This window comes from Podarcis erhardii (genome assembly GCF_964252035.2).
Source record: "Podarcis erhardii genome assembly, chromosome: 14".
Classification (NCBI taxonomy): domain Eukaryota; kingdom Metazoa; phylum Chordata; class Lepidosauria; order Squamata; family Lacertidae; genus Podarcis; species Podarcis erhardii.
In genome coordinates this window covers 38,700,429-38,724,509 of record NC_138503.1, presented here as the reverse complement: position 1 = coordinate 38,724,509, position 24,081 = coordinate 38,700,429, and the positions used below count along the sequence as shown (strand labels likewise).

The following is a 24,081-nucleotide window of genomic DNA, read 5'->3' as shown; positions in this document are numbered from 1 at the left end:
CTGTTGGGACATCTTCATCACTTCTATTCGACAAGTAGATTATTCGCATGAAGGTATGCCTGAACTTGTGACGCAACATTCAGCAACGACAGAACTATCTGCTAAAAGAAATGGGAAGCTTTTGCACATATGTGACACTTACCTTCATGGTAGGGTCCTTTTCCACTAGTGGGCGGCAATACACAGGCACTGGGACATTTTTCATCCGGTTGTCCTCTTGGCCACCATTGGGACTCAGCTATTGGGGACAGAAAGGACAGGACGTGATTCAATTCTCAACCAAAATGTGATGCCACATGTGTGTTACATGTTGGATTCTCAACCAACATGTAACACACATGTGGCAACTATAAAGTTATCTAGTTCATATGCTAATGGACAATTTTGATAGTGCCCACAGGTTAATTGTTGGCATCTATCTGTCTCAAGTGACAATGAAGTGCGCCTCTGGAGGTGAAGTCAAACCACTGAGTTAGCAGCACTGAAATGACTTCCCTGGGGTGCAAACCTGGGCAATGTGCATGGCAGTCCTGGGTGCCCAGACGATTGGACACCCCTTCTCGGCCTCAATGATGTTACAGCATACGTATTTTAATGACTGCATTTTATTCTTGTTGTAAATCAGCACCAGGACTTTTGCAGTTGTTGTGGAAAACATTTCCACAAATTCAACTTCACCTCTCTTGCCTCTCGGTGAACGAGACCTACCTGCTTGTATTTGGCGGGCAGGCTCCAGCCACAGGCCTGCAAGCGACCGTCATCATTCCGCACGTGCTCCCGGACTTGGCGGTACTGTTCGCGCTTCTGCTCGCGACGTGCGGATGACGTACAGTCACTGAGGAGAGACGCAACAGTGTTACTTCTCAATCTATGGTTAGAAATGAGAGGCAGAGGGTCAAGGAAGCATTGCCGTGGCAGCAGAAAGATAGAGATTCACGGAGTGAGAGGAAAAAGAGAGAGAGTGGTTGAAGCTCAGTCAATAATACTACAAAGCAGGGGGGGAAAGCTATGGCAGTCAACCAAGGAGATCTCCTACTACATATTTTAGAAAGTATTTTTTTTAATCTGTTCTCTACTCTAGGCATTTGGACACCTCTTCAGATAACATGGCCAATTTTTGATTCTGAAACCAAGAGGTTGGGTTTCTTTTTTCTAGGTTTGGATGCACTTGGACACCATTTTGAAACAAGAAGGTGGAATGAACCTTTCTGAGCTGCACTGATTTTAATTATTGATTCCCAGACTAAACTGATTGGGGGTGGTCCTTAGAATTCCTGAGCATCACCGGGTGCTAAAAATCCACCGAGGATGAAAATCCATCCAAAAAGCATTCATCAAAACCTTGGTTCTGTGGGAATCAAAGATAGCCCCTTTTTACTATTAGGGTTCTGATGTGCTATTTAGTTCTACTCAGAGATCCATTGAAATGAATGAACATGACTAACCCAGGCCTATTATTTTCATGGGTTTACTCTGAGTAAAAATAACATTGGAGGCAATATATAGATATGTCCAATTTATGCATGTCTTCCTCTCTTCTTTTTCAGGGCAAATATTTGAATAAATATTAAGACGCAAAACGTGTTCCCCTCTTTACTTTGATGTGCTTCACTATCTTGTTCATTCTTAAGTTTTCCCTGAAATATTTTTATTATTATAAAGTAATGAAAAGGAGATTTGCAGGACACTGAATTCCAAGCAGCCACTGACTATGTCCAGCCTTGTCAAAATCTGGTCAGCACATGCTTTGAAGCTATACTTTCTGGGTTTCCGCCAAGCAACTAGGACAAGCCACAGCAGGAACTTTAGCCAAAGTGGTCGATGAACTCACTCATCCGGGAAGAACTCAAGGGTGCGACTCCCAGCAGAGATCTGGCACATAGTGTGGCTACGGCGCTGGCTGAACCCAGCTGCCGTGGGAGATTTGTAATGGATGTTCACTGATGGGTAACTCCTTTTGGCAGGTGGAGGACTGGAGGAGGAGCTGAACAGGCGGCTGAAGCTGGAGAGAAAGAAGGAAGCCAAGACTGTTAAATCATGAGTTTTGTATTGTTAACCCCAAAGAAGAAGAAAAGAGGTACAGGAGTATGAATTGGGGGGGATTATTTGTTTGCATTTTAATGAGAAACTACCTAATTCACGCTTCTCAGACCCAATACACAAATCAAAACACAGCAACTCTTTGAAATTCACACTTCTTGGAATTTTGCAGTGCAGTTCTCCAACCAAACAATGTGTAAAAAATGCATAAAAATAGATGTTATCTATTAGTGAAGATAACATACAAAATACTTAGTCTTAGGAAAAACTGCTTGCAAAAATGTGCATATTAATCAAAACTGTATCCAAAAATATATATCTATTATGAGAAATGCGCACTAAAATGCTGATGAGTATTCAAGAGGATTTTTTAAAAGTGCAAATTGCAGCAAAAATGAGAACTGAATTTAAAACGGGAAAAATGAGAAACAGAAAGAATTCTATATGGAAGTTACTGGAAAGTTGCTCCAACTAAACATTAGAGAACTTCCTGACATGGGATGAGGCAAGGAGTTGTACTATGTTTGGGTTTTAATGGAAGAGCATCTTGTGCAAGAATAAATTTGGCACTTCATCTGCTGTTTGCATGAATGAGTCTGAAAATGATCAGGTGGGGAAACTGTGGCACTCCTGATGCTGTTGGATGACAATACCCATCAGCCCCAACCAGTGTGGACAATGATCAGGAATTATATTTAAGCAATACATAGCGGACCAGAGTTCAACCCTATCCGAAAGCCACATCTTCTGAATTTGAAGACCCCATCCATCTAATCCCAGGGTTGCTGGAGGATGTGAAGCAGCACGCTGCCACAACTGCTCATCTTTAATATTTTATTTATTCCCTTTGATTGAGAGGGGTCTTGGCAAAGTACCATCTTGGAGGTTCTTCTTTACCTGACACGATCAGCTAGCACCTTGGAAGCCATCTTTTTAAACTTCCCATAATGCTCTGCAACACTCAACACAACAGTGCTCTGTGGCACAATGGGAAATTTAAAATGAGAGTTTGCAGCTACAGAGGACAGAGAAGGATGTTTAGGTGATGTGCTTTTTGGAAACTCTGGAGCCCCAGCAGCTACCCAAAAGTGCTGGGTGTGTTGAAGTTGTCTTCACACACCCTCATCTGATGGAATGTGCAAGGTTTAAACATAAAGAATGTCAAGAGGCAGCACAGGCTATCTGTCGCACCAGTGATGTTACCTCCCTTCTCACATCCAAATATGCAACTTTGTCAGTAAAAATGAACTGGTAGAATTAATGTGCTTTTACTTGACTGTACAGAAAAGTCTCTACTGCACACGTCCTTCTGCATTTCACAGTTCACAAGCAAACACACCACTTACAATTGCCAAATAGTAGATTTCTTTTTCTCCTGGACAGAAGGGTGCTCCCGAGAGGCTCTGTGAACAAATAAAATAGATAATTATTAAACGGCTGAAGAACAGATGAGCGGACCAAAAAAAAAATGGCAAAAAGGTTAATTTGGGGATCTGAGGACTGGTATGCCTGTTGGTTTCGGGATTCAGCTACAAATGACATATGCAATAAAGGCCCGGAAGCAAAAAGAAAGTGAAAGCCTTGAAACAGTTACAGTAAATAGAATTTTTATAAATTTGTTAAAAAAAAAAAAAAAAAAGAGCATCCATATAAATAAATAGATCAAGCACAATACAGATCATTATATACGTACATCATCATTAGGTATAACAGAACAAACCCATGATAAAAACATTATGCATAGAATATAATTTAATGCAACAACCCTCACCTAATCATAACGCAATCCAGCATAAACCACATCATACATAACTCTTGCACACTACAAAAGCAAGCAACTCTTTTATTTTATTTATATTTATTTGTTGCTTTTCCCACGAAAGTCTCTCAAGTTACTTACAATGCAAAAAAACAAACAAACCCCACATTAAAACCAAACATACGAACAAATAATAATAGTCCACAGGTTAAGGCTGCAATCCCTAACCCAATTACAGGAGATGAAGCCACATGTAAAGGCAATAATTGGGTTTTTGCGTTTCTTCTTTTTCAAATGAACACTAAGATTCTTGAGGTGCTAGAATACATTTAGACCTAGCCAATGAGAGTTAGAAACCCACTGGGTTTTTTGTCTGATGCGGAGGTGATCAGGGTGCTGGTACTCCAGAACCACAGAGCACCTCTAGTCCACCTGCTAGGTTCCTCTCTACACTTTTACGATGCTGCTATAATAAAGCACCCCCCCCCATACCTGATCATCTCGGTCCACCTGACAGCCTCCTGCAGCTCCATCAACCTCTCCTTGTATTGGTTGCGCTCCATCAAGACTCGGGCCATCTCCACGCGGGTGAACCGCCGGCGCTGAGCTATGGGAATGTTGTCCTGCAGAGGGGAGGAGGACGGCTTCAACCAATGGGAAATGGAAGGGGATTAAGGTTAGTAAAGCATGAAGCCAGGAGACTAAAGCAACAATTGTTAGCTTCTTCCAGGTGTACCCCCCCCCCCCAGTTAATTTTAGCAAAGAGAATCTAACTACAACTTCATATAAGCGACGAAAATGTGACATCTGGAGAAGTGATGAGCGAAAAGCTAATTCGTGTTCTGCAAGCCTCCAAGGTAATGCTAGTTAGCATCCAAGTCTAACTAGCCTGCTGTTAGGAGCGAAGTGTTAATATGGGTTAGGCAACTCATATTAAGCCCATGCATAGCCAAACTTCCTGCAACAGGAGGAAGCCTAATTTGTAAACAGTGTAATACAATGCAAAAGTGGAGGATTATTTAAGGGAGAAGGCAGAAGTAACAGTCTTAACAGTGGCCAAAGCAGTAATGCACCCGTTGCATGAATTCAGTCTTATTCCTCCCCCTGTCATGATTCATAAAGATTGCCCATCTTTCTATATATATATTTTTTAAATAAATTGGGAAGTTATATGCTTTTGTAAGCTTTTTTGTTCACCCTTCACATTACCAAAAAACAAACTCGTAATTTCCCCCCGAAACCATTTCAAAATTGTTCTGGGGACCTGGGGAGGTAATGACTTCACAGACTAGACAACAGGCTGATGCGGAAACCCAGAGTTTCTTTCCCCCAATATGCCAGAAACGTACAAAGCTCTAGTTTCCCTCTCCCAGAAAAGAAGAATCATAGAAAAGAAGAATCATGCATGTGTAGATCAGGAAGTCAAAAGTGAATTCAAGCAATCTCTGCCACTCTCAAAAGTGCTATGCCTGTCTTCACCCGAAGATCAGAATGAATAGGTAATTCTACATCAGAACTAAGGGTGCCTGCATGGGCATATCAACCACATTAGCAAGTCAGCACTGAAACACACATTAGTAGCTCACAGGATTAAAATCAGCCTGCCTTTCTCTACAAAGAAGTCCCCAAAACACATGTGGTGGCAGACTGAGGGAAGAGCTGCTTATTCTATTGCGGAAGAAGGCTTGGACCTTCTTACCCAGCATGGCTGAGCTTACCTGGTCATACTCATTATCTGGATGATTCTCTGGGGGAGATCCCAGTGACCACTGACAGCATAGAGAGAAGGGACAGGTTCGAAATGCAGCCCCTTTCATCCGTCCCAACAGTGAGTGCTAAAGGCTAACGGGCTGCTGATCAGGAGGTTGCAGGAAGCATTGCTGGGTAGCTAGAAGACCAGCTATAAGAGCTAAAATACACACCCAACTTTGTCATACGCTGCAAAGTTTAGGGAGGCATTTCAGCAACAAGGAACGTGTATGTGGAGGTTGTGTGTGTCGAGGGGAAATGTTTGTCCCACATATCAGCACGGCATTCACACTCACCGCAGATGGTTCGTGTTATTTTTCTGTGAAGCTCCTTGTAACCCAGAAGGTTAGTGAGGACAGGACACACTACTTCCTGTTTCTGCCCTCATCCTAAACTAGCTTTGGGGATGATGTCATCAGAGCGATTACATGGGAGCAGAAAGCAATGTTTCCCCAACCTCATTCTGATGGAATCTTCTGGGTAGGAAGGAACATGGTGCTCAGCAGTAGTGAGAGATGTGATTGCTGTTGTCCCGCAACTTTCCCCAGTGCAAACCTTCTCTTTAAAGCTCAGTCAGAGCAAACAGCAATTTGTAGAAAACCCGAATTGACATTTGCTCTGATTGAGTGCTAAAGAGCAGGTTTTCATGGGGAGAAACTCCAGGGCAAAAAGCAAAAACAAACCCACACTTGGACATAGAGCTTTTAAGTGCGGACCTGGAAAGAATGGGGCAAAAAGGAAGGGTGGCTAAACCCTGATCTAGGAGGACCAGTCACCTAACTGCAGATAAGACAGCTTCCTATGTTCCTCCTCATGTTAGCATGTACAAGGGAGATTTGGTTTAGGACCACAATGAGGGAGGCAAAGACTTAAAGACCCCTACCTTCCCCATACCAGAGACTATTTGTGGGGGAGAAAACACATATATAAGGGTAATCTGACCCTAATGGTGCAATCCTAACCGTGTCTACTCAGAAGCAAGTCTTACTGATCTCAATGGGGCTTGCTCCCAGGTAAGTGGGGTTAGGACTGCAGTGGCATCCAGTACTTCCATTTTGATATGATTACACCCAGCCTGTGGTAATCATGAATGTGGTGACAACCCAAAGAGAACAGCCCCTTTGGGCTGCCCCACACACCTGAGGATGATAAAATATGCACTTTGGTGTCAGTGTTCAAGTAACTGAGGAAGAAAACCCCCCATTCCCGCAAAAAACCCTCCTTCCCTAGGCATTTTAATAATGTAATATACCAATTCTGTACAGAGATAGCTGCTTACATCCTCCACCTCTTCTTTGGGCTCTCGACGGGCAACGATCACTTCGGATTTCACTCTAGAAAACAGAGCAAAGAACATCAAAGAAAGGAAGAGGCTAAACAGAAGCCCCTCTTGGCAGGGGTACGCTGTCCTGGGCCTCAGTTGCTCACTAGGGCTGCCATCTTTCAAGAAGTGAAAATCCAGACACAAACAAATTGCTAAAAAAAGCCAAAGTTGTTTTTGAGAAATGACCCAAGCAATTTTTTGGTTATTTTGCCGAAAATCCAGGACAAACCGCTGCTTTTTAGAAATCCTCCCCCCCCCCCCAACGTCACTTCCACCACTGAAATTCCGGTAATGTCCGGGAAAATCTGGACGTATGGCTACCCTAGCTAGGCCATATTGCTACATTTGCTACAGAAAGTGTATGAGGCGAGGGGAACATCTGGCTTTATGTGAGCAGCCCAAGGCAACAACCACTTCACCCTGCTCCCCCAAAAATGTAAACTGGATCACTTTTGCTAACAGTTACAAAGGTGGGGGGGGGGGAATGTAATACATGAACAAGAATGAGAAGCACCAACATGAAGAGTTTATTTGTCCACCTCGTTTTTCACACAGCAATATCCACCTGAGCTCTTCGTTTGACTGTGGCATGTAGAGAGGGCCATACCAAATGTGATATGTACAGAAGGACCATAGTTGGCTCTCCTGCAGATTTGCTTTTGCTCATGAAGATCTGGGATTTGGTGCTGTGGGAGGGTCCATTTAGCACAGGAGGCAGGGGGAGAACTTGTGGGCCTCCAAGTGTTGTTGCAACAATAGCCAGGGTAGCCCAAGTGCTGCCCTACAGATCGCCTTGGAATCTAGCACCCACCAGCCTTCTTTTTCTCTCCCGAATGACTTGCCTACACATAGCTGAGGAAACTGCTCAAGCAGCAGCAGCAGGACACTCACCTTTTCAGTTCCTCTTCGAGTTCCTTGATCCTAGCTTCCATCTTGGCTTTCGCTTGCTTTGCTGCTTCAAGCTCACCTTTCAACACCTCCTGCTCCCCGGTGAGCTGGTCTACCTTTGCAATTAAATCGTTCTTCACTATGTTCAGAGCATTTCTTTAGGATAGGAGAAAGGAAAAGAAAAACGTATGTGCCACAGCAGATAGTGAGGTGGATAACATCATTTTGGTGGAAGATTAACTGCAGCAGAGAAGTATCAGTGCAACCTGTGATGAATATAGGGGAGGATTGAAAGCAATGCCTTCTTACAACCCTAGTCTAGAGGACAGCAGTGAGAGAAAGAGAATGGGCTTTTGGGTAGTAGGCTCTAGTTTCCCAGGGAATTTCACCCTGCACCTGTTGAAGAAGTTTTTACTTTCTTAGGAATTGTGGTTCTTGCATAACAATATTTAGTTCCCTTGTCAATCATCCTTGTGTTGTGTGGGGGAAAGGGCACTTTGTTTCTTCACGATTATTGCAGATGCTATTACTAATAATAATACATTTATTGTCAATGTACAACCTGTGTACAATGAAATTAACGGAGCCTCCCTCCGCCCCACCCAACAAACACTCAATCTCATTTAGTGCAATATTGCTGTTGTATTTGTTATGAATTTGCTGTTTTGAACTGCATTTGTATGGATTTTACAGTATGGTAGGTTGTACGGAGACTTTTCTGTGGGAAGCACTGATTCCGTTGGCAAAAACCAAGTATGGATGTCTGCCTTTGTGAGATCCCCTATTTAATTTCTCACCACACCCCTAGAAGTGACCCCTCTCAGAAACAATTCTCAACCCTCTTAAGAACCATTGCCTGGATGTTCTGCCTGCAATTATCAGACACATGCTACTACTAACAGTGGAACACAGCCATCAAGGCTAGTAGCCACTGATACCTTTATACATGAATTTGTCTAATCCTTTTTTTAAGCCTTCTAAGTTGGTGGTCACCAAAATGCTAGCAAGCAAAGTGGTAACACACAGATGTCCTCTGAAGTCAACCATGTCCATGCCATACACCTAAGCAAACAAGCAAAGTATTTCTAGAGCATGAGCTGGTGTCTTACTTTGTTTCCAGTAGCTGCGTGTTCTCCATCAACAGGTTCCCCACTTCTTTGCCCATCCCTGGAGGGGTGGAAAAGAAAAAATAAAACACGAGGCAACACACAATTTTGATCTGCACCCTTTGGAAAGATTTAAGCCTTATGCTTTGCTGGCCAATTCTTACTTAGGAGAAGCAGCCTCGTAGTTCGAGAGCCTGCAACGTATATGTTTTGCTGCACAGTGCAAAGCGCCACTCGCCCTGTCGAGGTCACGGAACAGAAGCAAACATTTCTGAAAACGCAGACAGATGCATTCACTCAAGTACAGAGACTTCCTTTAGGAGATGGGACAGAAGAAACAACTGCACTAAAATGGCTATTCTTAGGGCTTATCCACACTTACCTTTTGTCCCACACTTTCCAGGTAGAGATCTGTACATTAACACTCTATGGCCGAGTGGTTTTTTGTTTGTTTGTTTTGCCCTAAGCTTTCCCCGCCAAAAACAGCTCTTTAAGGCTGAACTGGAACAAACACCAATTTGGGTTTTCTGTGGATTGACATTTGCTCTGATTGAGCTTGAAAGAGTGGGTTTTCAAGAGGAAAGTTCCAGAGCAAAAAAAAAGGGGGGGAGGGGGAGTGCTTAGACATAGAGCTTGAAATTGTGGACTGTGCCTGGAAAGAGTGGAGGAAAGGTAATTGTGCATAAGCCCTTAGACTTAAAAGCTGGACCCACCCCACTATAATGTGTTAAAACCTTTTTGAAAAGGCCCAGCCAATGAGCAAGTCACTCAACTCCTCTGTTTTGCACAACCCTGCTTGTTTTCAATCTGGATTCAACAGCACAAGCCATGAGCACAGCGAGTTATTAGCAAAGTTCAATATTATGCACAGCTAATTTAGGGTAACGATTAGTGCAGGGGTAGAGAAAGTCCAGCTCGTGCACCAATCTTGGCCTGCCAGGGAGTTGAATTTGACCTGTGAAGCCATTTTCCCAAAACCACACCCACCTGTCAATCAGCTGGTATCACTGGGTGTTGTCAGCTGATGGGCAGGGTTCAATCACGCTGGGTGCTGCTTTGCATGTGCGATCCCTGTGGGGGAACATGCTAGCAAAGTAGAACACAACTAAACCCTCTCCACATCATCTGAGAAGCAGAGTGCTCAGTCCTGCTGGGTGCTGTTTGGCCAGTGCATTCCTGGCAAGGAACATACTAGTGAAGCAGACCTCCACCCTTGCAGGTCAACTTTGATTCGTGGGTAGAAGCCACTTGACGCAAGTTAAGAAAAGCCCTGTTGGCCCACCTAGTCCAGCATTCTGCTCTTATGGTGGCCAACCAACCAGCTGCCTCCGGGAAGCCCAAAAGCAGGACCTCTTCCCACCAGCAATTCCCAACAATTGGTATTCAGAGAACAGTGCCTCCAACAGGAGAGACAGAAGCATAGCCATCATGGCTAGTAGCCGTAAATAGCCTCATCCTCCATTAATCCTCTTTTACACCAAGTGGGTGGCCATTAATACCTCTTATGGGAGTTTGTCCTGAATCTTCCAACATTCAACTTCATTGAATGGCCCCAAGTATGATGAGAGAGGGAGAAAAACATCTCCTCATCCACTTTCATCTGTTTATCCAAGGGCCAGCTCTGATCTAATTAGATCATCTGGTCACTAGGTTGCCAATGACAAAGCGAAACTTTAAAGACTTTGCCGTTGGGCCAACTGTTTCACTGGAAGTACCTAATGTCACACTGTGAAGCTTAACTGTCTGACTTCCCCTGAACTTCTATGCAGATTAGTGCCGCACCACTGTGGAAGGATCCAACCCCAGCTATACATCACAAGGAAACTATCCCTGAAGAGGTTTGGCAGGGTGAGGGAGGAGTAGAGGGGCTTGCTAGTGAGGTCAGCTCTGAAATGTTATACTGCTGTTACAAAAAAAAATCCCAATTGAGTCTTTCCCACTTTGTGGATATATTAGCACTCCATTTAACTATCATGTTGCCCCTTCCAAAGAGTGCTGGGAACTGTAGCTTGACAAGGGGGCTAAGAATTCTCTTATAGATCACTGGCTCCCCTCACAGAACTACGCTTCCCAGTTTTGCAAGGACAGATGTGGGAAGAGACCTTAGTCTCCATAACTACTGCAGCAAGCTCCATATATGAGACGAGGCTGCCATTCTCTCCTCCCACTTTTTTAGTTTTATGGAGTTGTTGCTGGGAAGATGAAGGAGAGGAGGAAGAATGAAATCTTACTATTGGCCACATACTCAATACACTTGTTAAACATGCAGGCTCTACAGCAGCTTTCCCCAACTTGTTGCCCTCCAGATGTTTTAGACTACAACTCCCATCAAGCTGGGGCTGATGACGGCTGTTATCCAAATCATCTGGAGTGCAGTAAGTTGGTGAAGGTAATTCTAGAGAAATCAGATCACTATTCCAGCTCTGTTCATCTGGCAAATGCACTATTTGTGAAAGTTTAGATACATCTTACACAAACTTTGGGTTTCCCCCCACATATGACATTATCCTAAACACACTTAGTAGGGCAGGGGTGTAAAACTTGTGGCCTTCCAAATGTTGCTGGACTACAACTTCCATCATGCCTGACCATCAGCTATGCTGACGGAGATTAAAGGGAGTTACGAATGTAAGCATATTTTGGGGGGACAACATTCATCATTTTATAATTGTTTACGCTGAATTGCACTTGCCATTTTACTGCTCATTCCCTCAGTTTTGAGAGATACTTTTGGAGCGCTTCACAATCATTTTTGGTTTTTTAAAACAACCCTGAACTTTTAGCACTTCTTTTTTTTAATCTCTAAGCTACCTTGAGTTCTATTAGGGGAAAAGGTGGGAGATGATAGATAGATAGATAGATAGATAGATAGATAGATAGATAGAGTGGTACCTCGGGTTAAGTACTTAATTCGTTCTGGAGGTCTGTTCTTAACCTGAAACTGTTCTTAACCTGAAGCACCACTTTAGCTAATGGGGCCTCCTGCTGCCGCTGCGCCGCCAGAGCCCAATTTCTGTTCTCATCCTGAAACAAAGTTCTTAACCTGAAGCACTATTTCTAGGTTAGTGGAGTGTCTAACCTGAAACGTATGTAACCCGAGGTACCACTGTAGATAGATAGATAGATAGATAGATAGATAGACTATAGATAATATATTAGATTTACAATTTAGATGGCAGTTCAGCAGCATCTGGCAGGCCACAGGTTCCTCCTGCCTGGTTTGAACCCTTCTTTGGCTATTGCTGCTTTTGTGCATGAAAGTTGCCAATGCAGAACAGGAAGCAAAAAGAGCCAGGTCTAGAGTACAAATCCCTACTTCACTGCAAAATTCACTGGGTGACCTTACGAAGGCTACATGCACCCCATACATTTAAAGCACATGGCTTTCCCCCAAAGAACCTTGGGAACTGTAGTTCCCAGCAAACCTTAACAACACTTCACAGGATTCTCTGGGGGAATTCATGTGCTTTAAATTTAGGGCGTGTTTGCAGCCAAAGCTAAGGAGAGCCTCCATCCCAAATGTTGAGAGTGCTGTATAGGGGGACTAGAATTTCCTTCCATTACAGAATGGAAGGGAAATGTTTAGTTACCTAGTCTCATTTCAACGGTTCTCATGAACCCACGGATGCTTTCAACATTCACGCACACATCCACTTCACACTGTGTAGAGAAACATGCTTTTACGTTGTTCGTTCTGCTTGCTTTTGTTGAAAGCGACAAACACACACTCAGTACAAATGAAACGCTTAAAAAAGAGAGTCATGGCAGTGTACAGGAAGTGAGAATACAGCACAACACACTCAGGCAAGTACACAGACCTTCTTCCCAACAATGAGATGGGACGGGTTGATGATGGCAGAGGCAAGTTCCCCAGCAAGAATGGCAAAGAAGCAGCAGGTGTTTTGTTTTTGTTTTTTAAAAAATAAAGTTAGATAGATATAGAGAAAGGGAAAAAAACACTACAACCATCAATAAGACAGGAAGAAATAAATCACTTCTGATGTTTCAGGCAGCATGGGATCTTCATACTGTCTATTGGGGCAGAGAACAAAAATACAAACTTAAATGCAATAATGGAGATTAAGAATCCTAGTCTGAAGGCAAACTATAGGCCACTCTGCACATTTCACTGACATTTAGTCCATTTCGTGTAGACTGCCAAACCCAGGTACTCAATTTGTGTACCTGCATGGCACATGCATGTGTTTCATTCCCACATTATGTTTCTTGGTGTACATTTGAAATAGGAGTACACTTAAAAAATGAAAGAAAATGTGGTATGACCTTTTACATCCCGGCTGCTGTGAGAAGGGGAAGTGTAAATAGCATCTTTTTTACACACTGATTTGCCAAGGTCTGCAGGTTGGTGGGGGTGTATATTTCAAGGCACTAGCACCAGTTTTTAGGTGCCTGGGCAATGTGGCTGCAGGGTATTTTCTGTCCCTGGATAACTGGAGATACTTGGTCTCAAAAATCAAAACATATTGCAAAGAGGCAAGGTCTGTTGTTCTTTCAGAAATAATGGAAATCATCCTGAGCCTACAGGATATATGCTGAAGTCAGAAGTCTGAATCGGAAATATGAAAATCACAAGACTGCATCAATCTATAACAGAGCAGAGAATACTGCAAATCTCGCCGCTTTAGCAAATTTGTAGCCCTTAAGACTGCAAAAATAGGCTTGAAACTGTATGAAGAATGCCAGGTGGTTATCACAAGCATGGAACAGCAGAAGCTCAGATATTTGACAGTTAAGAGCAGGTGTCAATACTTTGCAAAGACCTTTGCTCAGGACCAAGGCTATGAGTAGTTAAGTTATACAACCTGAGTGAATATATGCAGTTTTGTTGGCTTGCATTACTTTTACGTTTCTTTTTCTTGGCACAAGATCTTTTGGGTTTTTTTGGTTGGTTTTTTAGCAGACTACAGCAAGCATGTTAAACATAGGTAGATTTCAGAATCTACTTTGGTTTTTACCAGAACACTGCAGTCCAGGAACTGGAGCCAAGTACAGAGCAATAGCTAGAGAGTGAAGGCATGACAGTTGTGCAATGCTGGATGTGCAATGGCACTTCAGGTGGTATAGCCAATTCCATACTGCAGGACTGGATCCGGCCAGTGGGCTATATGCTTATCTCCCCCACATACCAACTTTGGGCATGAAGCAGTCTATGAATTTGTCTAATAATAATGATAATAATAATTAGAATAATAATGATGATGGCACCTGTTACCGCTTCAAAATACAGTTGGGAAGAAGCCACAACTGAGTGCTCCTTGCTTCTAGAAAGCTAGTGGTTCAGGTAAAAAAAAAAAAAAGGGCCAGGGCTAGTCTTTTCTTCTGAATACAAAGTGGTTTCTAAGCTAAGGGTTTTCAAAACATGAAAAGCAGCACATTGAATTGTGTGTCTGGAATGTTATAAGAAGCCCTGGCTCCCATAGCAACCTAAGTGAAGTGTGGTGGAGTCAATTGTGTATATAGAATATTTCCATCAAGAGTGCTATATGTGTTTTGTGTGTTTGTGTGTTCCCAGAAAAAAATAACCAGGAAATGCATTACATTTCACAGCCATATTTCTTGGCCTGCATCCTGCAAGCTGTTTGAAACATCAAAGTGAATAACCACCTACATCCCCAAACAGAAAAGAATCTCTCCCAAACAATGGGTGACGGAAGAATCACCTACTTCTTCTCAACAAAGCAACACCATCACCATCACGGGAAAGAAACAAAAGAGAGTCCCAAGAAATCCCAGAAGAAAAAAAAGAGGAGAAGAAAAAAAAAAGGATGAAGAGATGCTGAATGAACAGAAAGGGGGAGGAGAACACCCATATGTTTAAAAAAGGCCTTGGCCTTACCAAAGAAATCATCCCGCACTATGAAAGTCATTCCATATGAGAAAAGAGGGGTGGGGTCAGGGGTACAGAAAGAGATAGGGACAAAGAAGAGAAAAATAGGGGAAGAAAGGGAGAGAAAAAAGCAGCCATTAAATACAAATCTGTAAACAGCAAAACGGTGGTGCTCTCTTAGCACGTACGTGCAAGGAAATTAGTTATGCTGCAGCAAGAACCACTCTCTGCCTCTGATCCAGCTAAGCAGGGAAGAAAGTCTCAGATTTTGAATGAATGAACAGATCAAGTTAGCAACTCCTGGTTCCATCCTTATTATCCTCTGTGGATAGGTAAAGGTCCTTTGGGCCTCTCATCCTCTACGGAAAGGAACCAAAGCAACAGCATGGACGGGTCAGGTTAAGGGGAAAAACAGGAGGAGAGGACAGTAAAATTGGGGCAAAGGGGCTGTTGGGAGACCCCGAATCTGATTTTCAACTGGACGGATGCCTGAAAAAAAGGCAGCAATCTTGGGTTGGCAGCAAATAATAAATGTTTAAAGGAAATGAATCTATTTCCTATTTGCACTGGGCCGGGTCCAGTGTAAAGAGTTCTTCAGCAGAGGTAGACTGGTATTATCAAAGGAAGGGAACGTTTGCATCCAACCCAATGCAATCAAACACACCCCTTCTCTTTCTTTCTCCTTCAGTCAAAACAGGACACGTTTTTCACAAAAGATTGTGTTTACATGTCATACAACTCAGTAATAAGAAGTTGCCTTATACTGAGTCAGATCATTGGTCCGTCTAGCTCAATACTATCTACACTGATTGGCAGTGGCTCTTCAGGATTTTAGGTGAGGACGTTCTCAACCCTATGCAGAGATACTGGAGCTTGAACTCAGAGGAGTTTCTGCATGCAGAGCAGATGCTCTATCACAGAGCTATGGCCCTTCCGCGAACATTTCAAGCATGACTACAATGAACATTTACATGTAAAAAAAACAACACACCTAATTTTCCACCCTTACTGGGAGAGCCCTGGAGGGAAGTGTGGATGCTCCAATTTTGGAAATGATACTAAATGTGCACACCCAATGTGCTCACAAATCGACAGGCAATCATGTGTGACCAACAGGAATGGGGAGAAATTCAATTCAGTTCACGTTCAAATTTATCAAATTCACACTCTCCGAAACAATACGAAAGCAAACATAGCTAACCGAAGGAAGTTTCCAGAAACTCCCTCTATCTACTGAAGCATTTCAGAAACCTCTTTCTTGTCCTTTGTGCTCCCTGAACCTTTGCCCATCTTTATCTTAAAAACTCCGAAGCCTCAAATGCTTTAAGCTTTCTTTATATTATATATGAGGAAATGTTCCAGACCTGTCATGGTTTTGTTTCTGCTTTCTGGAAACTTTTCCAGTTCCAGGATATCCTCCTGAGATGGGGACCACAACTGTATCCAGGGAAACTGTCGAGTTTGTACCACTTAAGCCAGTGGTGCTGTCAAGGCACGATTTTAGGGTAGAGGCCCAGGGGCCCACTCAGCAGAATGAGCCTCCTAACGCAACAGGGCAGACTTTCCACATTCTGAAGGAAGTGATGTCAATGCACAATCCCATCTAAAGAGCCACCCTACTCCAATAAGATAATTGTCTATAGAGAGCAGGGCTGGAGAACCATGTGGTCCATTTTGTTGGACTCCAACTCCCATCAGCCTCAGCCTTCACAGCCATTGGTCAGGGATAGTAATCTAGGACAGTGTTTCCCAACCTTTTTTGGGCAAAGGCACACTTGTTTGATGAAAAAAATCTCGAGGCACACCACCATTACAGCCCCGTGACGTCAGCGCGCAGCGTCACGCCGGGAGGGACGCACGAAAGTGTAACTTTCAATTTTTTTTCCCTCCCCCTTGCCGGGGAACCTCCAAGCTTTGGGGGTGGGGGGGGGAGGAGGCAGCAAAGCGAGGGACTGAGGGACTCCTCCAACGACAAGGGTTGGGGAAGAAGAGAAAGGGCTATTCCGCTCCAGTCACGGGAGGGGAATATGTACTGGCCCAACTGGTGTGCGGTCTTCGGAAAGCGGGGTGCGGGAAGGAAGCCTAGGCTCGGGGTCCACCGACCTCGGCGGAGAAAGGCAACAACCGGAGCCGATTACGAGCCGGCGCGTGCGTGCAGCGGCTGGCCTCAAGCTCGGGAAGCTGCGCGCGACGATGTTGACGCGGGGCGCGCGAGAGCTTGGGGGGGGGCCGGAGAGAGAGAGAAAGAGTTGGCAGCACCAGGCGCTGTTACTTATTGCGCTGCGGACGCTGCCAGCACCTGTGGTGGTTGTGCGGCGGCGGCCGCCGCAGAACGTCCTCGTCAGTCAGCTGAGCTGCCTGGCGGCGTAGGGAGCCGAGGGGCGGGGCTTCCTTTCTGAAGGAGCTGAGGGTGGGGGTCCTCCGGCGCCTTCGCTGAAACGGCGCCGGCCCAGAGCGCTTCTAGGAGGCTGCCTTTGTGCGCGACGTAAAGCCCTCTTTCCCTCCCTCCAGCCCCGTGTCACATGTGGAAAAGGGGGCTGGATCCAGTGACGCAACTCGGAAAACTGTTAGGGAAGCCAGAGCAGGAAAGTGAGTGGGAGGCGGTGTCGCCGCTTTAACCCACGTTTCCTTTTTGAAAGAGAAACCAGTGTTTCCCAACCTTTTTTGGACTCGCTCGCGGCACACCAGGCAACATCTCGCGGCACACTAGTGTGCCGCGGAACACCGGTTGGGAAACACTGATCTAGGAAGTCACTGTATACTAATCTAATCAGGCAGGAGTGTCTCGCAGCCCTACCTGGAGATGCCAGTGATTGACCCAGAAATAGTCTGCATGCAAAGCAGATGTTCTACCACTGAGCTATGGGCCTTCCATGTGATGGGAGGTGGTGGTTCAACAACATCAGGTTCTCCACCTCTGGCCTAGAGTCTTAAATTAGCTAACTGCACCACTGATTTAAGCAAGTTCATCTAGAAAAGATGCCCTTCTAACACTTCTCTTTCAGCTAGAACTCTTGACTGACCATCTCAGCCTTTTCCAAACTTACAAGCTGCAAAACTTGAGAGCTCAGCCCCCATCCTGCAAGCACTGAGTCCCAAACCTTCTCTTACTCCAGCAGCCATCCTGAGGGAGGGAAAGGACTAATTATTAATGGAATCAGCAAGATGGATAAACCTCCTATCTTTAGCTCACTCTCTGAATGAAGAACCCACACTTGGGTTCACTGCCTGCCCTAAAAGGAAGGAAAAATCCCACCTTATAGGAAACATGAAGTAACAGATGGTTTCCCACCTTCTACCCTAGGATTCAAAGAGGGAGGTAAAAAAAAGCAGATCGTGAAGTGAGGCTGCAGAAAGCCGGGGGTAGGGGTTAGAAATAAAGCTTACCGCAATGTAACATGTGAGCAAAAAGCAGAGAATGTTCAATTGGGTTTGGAACCTTAAGTCGCGCAAGCCAATCAAACAAGGGAAAGGCGGGACGAAGTCCGCAAAGCCAACCGTGATTGGACAACAGCAGGGGAGTATCACACGTGTGTACCCACATCATTCAATTTAAAATTCAAGAAAGGGGGAAGGAGCAGGAAGAAAGAAAAATTGGAGGAAACAGAGAATCTGAACAGAGGAGAGATACACACCTGAAAACTCCCCTATGGGCCATGTCCAGCGAAGCACAGAGATACAGGATGGGGTAGGGGGGAAGGAATTGGGGGGAAGGAAAGAAAAAGAGTCAATCAGTGACCGAAACCAACAAAAAAAAAATCTGGATTTTTTAAAAAGAGAAACAAAAAATTAACAATGATCTTGCCATTTCAATGTCAAAAGGCATGAAATAGTAAAGACAGGACCTGCTATGGACTGCAAATGGTGTGAATCTACATATGGGACATTTGAGAATATGAGGGTGAGGAAATCACTCCCCCCCCCCAGATGAGGATATAAGTGAGGAGCCTGGAGACTTCCTACGAACCCCGACTTAAGCCTTGTCTTCTCAACCATGGCAAATGGTATAATAAAGACGTATTCTGAATAACCTAATTTGTTGGAATGCTTACGGCCATCTGCAGCGCTCTATGTAGCCTTTCCAAAAATTCATGAAAGCTGGCACAGCTTGAGATCCACTAAATCAAACGCAGCCCAACAGGAATTGGATCATGGCCCTAATGCCTTAAAATGGAAATGGCCTTAACCCAGCTCTAACAGTTGGCCAATTTAGCCTAGTACTGTTGGCTCTGTCTGGCAGCAGCTCTCAGAGGAACATAGGAAGTTACTTTATACCGAGTCTGACCATTAGTCCATTTCTGTTCAGTACTGCCTGCGATGACTGGTAACTGGCTCTCCTTGGTTTCGGAATAGGAACATGTGCAACCCCATGTTGGAGGTGCTGGGGACTTGTGCTGGGCCTGGAGGTAACCTGAGTAACACGGTCCAGGTCCGATCCCGAATCTAAGGGTTCTGCGAGGAGTTAGTCCGGCAGGGCCAAGGCAGGACACGAGGCAGGAACCCAGGCAAGGTCAGGCACAGGATCACAGGCAGGTTCTGGCAAAGAGCAACGTTGCTCCAGCAAGCCTTTTATCTCTGTCAGGGTCCCCCGGTGACTCACCTCCCTGTCTCGCCTGAAGGCGAGCACTCCTCCTGCAAGTACTCAGGTCTCTCCTTCTTTCAGACCTCAGTCTCTGCAGCTTGGGAGATGTCAGTGGGTTACTAGACCCAGAGGCCGCCTCAGCCTCTCCTGACTCAACTGGTAGTGGAGCATATGTAAGTGATTGCCCAGCTGAAGGCAATGAGGTAATCGCTGCATCTGGAGCCAGGGCAGGCTCGGGCCCCTGACTCAGCCCAGATGGTGCTTGGCTTCTTGCAGGGAAACCTGTGCAGACTGGGGCTCTTCAGAATCAGGTCCCAGACTAGGTTCAGATGCTGCCTGAGGCAAAGTATCCAGTGCGGACTGAGACTCCTCTGGCTCCGAGTCTGAGTCCCAGGCCATCACAGGACTGAACCTGGAAACTTCTGCATGCAAATAAGATGCTTTATCAATGAGCCACAGCTCTTTCTGGAAGCTGCCTTATACCAACCACATCAGACTCTTCGTCCATCCAGCTTCGCATTTTCTACACTGACTGGAAGCTGCTTTCCAGGGTTTCAGACAGAGGTCTATTCTAGCCCTATCTGTAGATGCCAAGCATTGAACCTGGGACTTTCTGCATGTAAAGCAGGTGCTCTACCAATGGGCTATTGTCCCTGCCCATTTTTTAATTTTTTTTTTTTTGTGAGGGGAATGGTGTGCACTTGCAAGAAAAGCAGTAAAAACAGGAGGCTCCTTGAGCCGGCGGTGGGCTATGCGCAATGCTGGTGGGCTGCCTTTGGCTCAGTGGGATGCCAGCTGAGCAGGCCTGCGTGACAGTATTAAGCTCTGAATTGAATCTCCACTGCTTTAAGATAGGCAATTCATAACACTTACCATTTGCACATCCTTTGGGTTCCTCTCATCACCAAATATCCCCTTTTAGTTGAGGTAAAGATAAGTTTTACATGACAAAATAGTCTGGCCACCTAGAAGTAAAATTTAAGTCGTTGCCCTGCCCCCCCCCCCAATTCTCTGAGGAGTCACAGCTATTCTTGATTGGCTAATCGCCCAGCCCTCTTAGATTCTGGTTAGATAATAAAAAGAAAAAAGATATTAGTCTAACCATTACAGGGCTAAACAAGCAGCCACATCAGAACACAGACCAAATTACCATTTCCTCCCATCCCGCCCAAACAATGCCCCTTGTTCTGGGTCACTGTGTTTGGGAGGCGGGGAGGAATGACAAACATCACATAACAATGGCGGCCACCAGTGGGGGAATTAGGGGGGGTCTGAAGGTGAATGTCATCCCTCCCCCCCCCCGAAAATCACTCCTCCAAATCCAAATGGCCACAGAAGCACAAAATTTGGGGGTATTTGTGTTAAGCTCTACTTTGATATAACCATTCAGTGGTATTCAATGCTAGTTCTACTCAGAGAACACCCCTGAAAATAATGGACATGATTAACATCTCACTCCATTAATTTTGATGGCTTGAATCCAGTTAAGTTCTACGCAGAGTACACCCACTGAAATTAACACACCTAACTTAAGTCATGTCCATTACTTTCAGTGAGTCTACCATGAGCAGGACCAGCACTGGACACAATCCAATGGGTCTTCTCTGACTAAAACCTGAGCCACATTCAAACATTTAAAGAACTCTCATGGCACCTTAAAACAGTCATAGCCCAAAGAATCCTGGGAACTGTCATTTGTTAAAGAGTACCGAGATTTGTTACAGAGCTACAATTCCAAGATTTCCTGTGAAGAGGGATTGGTCATTAAACCATTCTGGGAACTGTTGCCCTGTGAGGGGCATAGAGCTTTGCTAACAATTCTCAACACACTAAAGAAACTACAGTTCCCCAGAGCTCATGACTGTTCAAAGTGCTGTCATAGTGCATGTATGGAGTAAATGTGGCCTTAGCTGGATACAACCCATGATTTTCATCTGACTGTTGCCATTGCTTTTGGCAATACTGATTTGGTGTGCTACCCTTGAGCAGGCCAATGAATAGGTACAATATAAAGTTAGCTAATGAAATAATGATAACGTAAATGGTGATACATGATCTAGCTGTGTTCAGTGGGAATGTTGCAGGGGAGAGGGAGTGAACCTGTGGTAGTGAGCATGAATTTGAGCATGGAAATATATTTGGTGTGTGACAAGGACTCAAGATGAGGAAAGGAAATTAAAGTGTTGGAAGTGACAACTAAATAAGACTTCTGGGCATTGATAATTCTGCATTTTACCCCTTTGGCTATCAACGTTAACACTTATTAGCTGGTCTACTTGTTCCTTTGCTTTTATTAGCAGCTTGGCAATATAGCAGGTAAACTATTTATTAATTTTATTTGACACTGTTTACTTCTCAGGGTCGTTGTCGGCAATGCGTAGACTGCAATTCCTCACGTGGGGAAGAAAAACTACAGAACACAATTCTGATCACAGAATTCAGTGTTCCAAAATCAGTTCATTAAAAAGTTTATATTCCTTACAGTTGGGAAGCGGTATGCCTGAAAGGATGTGGGCAATATGGGGTGAAATCTCAAAAGCAAAAACATAGGGCGAGATTTCCAGTAAAAGAGCATAGAAAGGCATCTGTGCCCTACAGTGCCCTACATGGCTCCTCCTCCAAGTCTAAAATAGCAGAGTAAATTAGGCAAAATAATTTATGTAACTCTGCTTTAATTTGCATAAATGTCACAGAATTCTGTGGACTACATGCATATAAATGACAGGGAAGGAAAGTTCGACTAAACATTAGGAAGGACTTTCTGACGGTAAGAGCTGTTCGGCAGTGGAACCTTAGAAGGTGGTAGACTCTCATTCATTGGGGGTATTTAAACAGAGGCTGGGTCGTCATCTGTCATGAATCCTTTAGTTGAGATTCCTGCATTGCAGGCGTTTGGACTAGATGACCCTTGAGGTCACGTCCAATTCTACAATTCTATGATTCAGAGGGAAATGCCCTTTCTATTTCATCCCAATGTTTGCTGATCACATCTGATCACCACAATCTCTGCATCTTATCCAGAGCAGGGGTAGCCAACACAGTGCCCTCCTGATGTTGCTGGGCTTCCAACAGCCCCAGTCAGCCTGGCCAATGCTTAGGGATGATGGGAGCTAGATTACATGCTGTTGGCTATCCCTGCTCTAGACATGACTTCTTCCAGCTCTTTACCTAATTATCTCTCCACCTACTCTACCTCAAAGGGCTGTTGTGATAAATAAGATAAGAATTTCAAAAGCAGCACTCTTGAAGCAGGCTTTACCTAGGAGGTCCGCTCCTTCATCCACATCACCAATGGCTTCCGAGCCAACTTCAGTAAGTTCAGTGTACAGCGAGTCGGTGTTGATGCCGAAGGCTTTGTTCACGATCCCCTGAGTAGGGCTGTCATGCAAAGAGAAAAAGAATGGAAATGCTGCAGACTGGCACGAAATGAATAAAAGCTGCATTCTGCACTCATGGGCAGCATGCCTAAAGAAAGGGAATGTCTACACCCAAACCTGTTTCCTGTGCGTTCCAGTCTGGGATCCTGGCACATATCCAGCTCTGGAGTAGAATCAATGTCTTGAAAATCTGACCCCTCATCGCTGCTCCCCATCCCTATAGGATGGAATGCAAAGAGGGAAATATTCATAGTCAAGAAGACCAAACCAACATTTCAGATCAAAGGTGGGCATTTGCACCTCCATTTATCAAGGAGGATATTGGAGACAACCCAAAGAGATCTCGTGCAGCCACCAACAATTTTCATCCACACACACACATCCACACACTTAGCTAGGTTTAAGAGGCAGTCCATTGCTCAACCCTGGGCACCGCAATCTAATTGCAGCCCTAAAAATAAGGAATATGCTAATTTACACCATTATGGGATAATAATTCCTTCTTGGCATGTTATGTCCACATCTCACACTCCTATAGGAAACAAGTTAGAAGTTTCTCAGCCAGCCATACCTATGCTCACATTCCTCGTCTCTTGGGCGACCTGGACTTCCATATTTCTACTATTCCGTTTCTCCCGCGACCGCTTGTTGTTCTTTGACGTGATGTAGTCATTCATGGGCTGAAGGCTCTCATTCAGGGGGGTGACAGCAGCAGAGGGCACAGACGAGGTGGGTGTGTTGGATTTTGTTCCAGTGGTGCTGGGCGTAGCAGCTGCCGAGGACTGTCCAGACTCAGACATTTCATCAGGCGGGCACTAGGGGCACAGCAGTTTGGAGGGGGCGGGAAGAGAAGGGGTGGGGAGGCAATCACATGTATCAGTTAATTTTTCCTCCCATTTACTGGTCAGGCGGCTGCCTTGTAGCATTGTGATATACGAGCACTATGCACTAAAAAGCCTGTAACGGCCACTACAAAAATGAGGGCCAGTGTGGTGCAGTGGTTTAGAATGTTATGTCTGGTCTTTTATAAACAGCTGGGTTCAAGTCTCCATTTAGCAATCAAGAGAAGTGGGTGCCATCGGGCAAGTCACCATTAACCAAACCTACCTTGTTGTGAAGGATAAATTTAATTAGACCATACAAAAATATTGTAATTCTCCCAAGATTTTTAATGGCCCGTTAGCAGCTTTTAAGATTCATTGTGCTGCTTAAGAAATGCCATGTTTAGTTTATATGTTTTATTCTCTGATACCTAATATCCTCACGTAACATCCTCTTTTTTCCTTTTCCCTCCAGAACACCTCAGATTTTTTTGTTGTATGTTTGGCTCACTCCTTGGCCTGAATGCTTAATGGTGAATAATGGCCCACAAGGAGCCACAATGTGTTGGAGGCCTTGTGTCATCTAT

At 44.6% G+C, this 24,081-nt stretch overlaps 1 protein-coding gene across 14 annotated transcripts in view; it reads right to left on the bottom strand.

Annotated features, from left to right (window-relative positions):
- The window catches only part of MAPK8IP3 (mitogen-activated protein kinase 8 interacting protein 3), a 72,136-nt gene that overhangs the window by 21,212 nt on the left and 26,843 nt on the right, over positions 1 to 24,081 (bottom strand). For 4 of the 14 annotated variants that reach the window (XM_081839544.1, XM_081839546.1, XM_081839553.1 and 1 more), the window contains 13 exons: positions 23,245 to 23,488; positions 22,791 to 22,890; positions 22,556 to 22,674; positions 18,350 to 18,361; positions 14,724 to 14,741; positions 8,870 to 8,927; positions 7,764 to 7,916; positions 6,801 to 6,882; positions 4,292 to 4,443; positions 3,387 to 3,443; positions 1,832 to 2,002; positions 709 to 868; positions 143 to 238 (listed from right to left, as the gene is read on the bottom strand). In XM_081839544.1, the coding sequence (XP_081695670.1) occupies positions 143 to 238; positions 709 to 868; positions 1,832 to 2,002; positions 3,387 to 3,443; positions 4,292 to 4,443; positions 6,801 to 6,882; positions 7,764 to 7,916; positions 8,870 to 8,927; positions 14,724 to 14,741; positions 18,350 to 18,361; positions 22,556 to 22,674; positions 22,791 to 22,890; positions 23,245 to 23,488 (1,422 nt within the window). The remainder of the gene's footprint in view (positions 1 to 142; positions 239 to 708; positions 869 to 1,831; positions 2,003 to 3,386; positions 3,444 to 4,291; positions 4,444 to 6,800; positions 6,883 to 7,763; positions 7,917 to 8,869; positions 8,928 to 14,723; positions 14,742 to 18,349; positions 18,362 to 22,555; positions 22,675 to 22,790; positions 22,891 to 23,244; positions 23,489 to 24,081) is intronic. The other 10 variants (XM_081839556.1, XM_081839548.1, XM_081839545.1 and 7 more) reach the window with 8 other exon arrangements.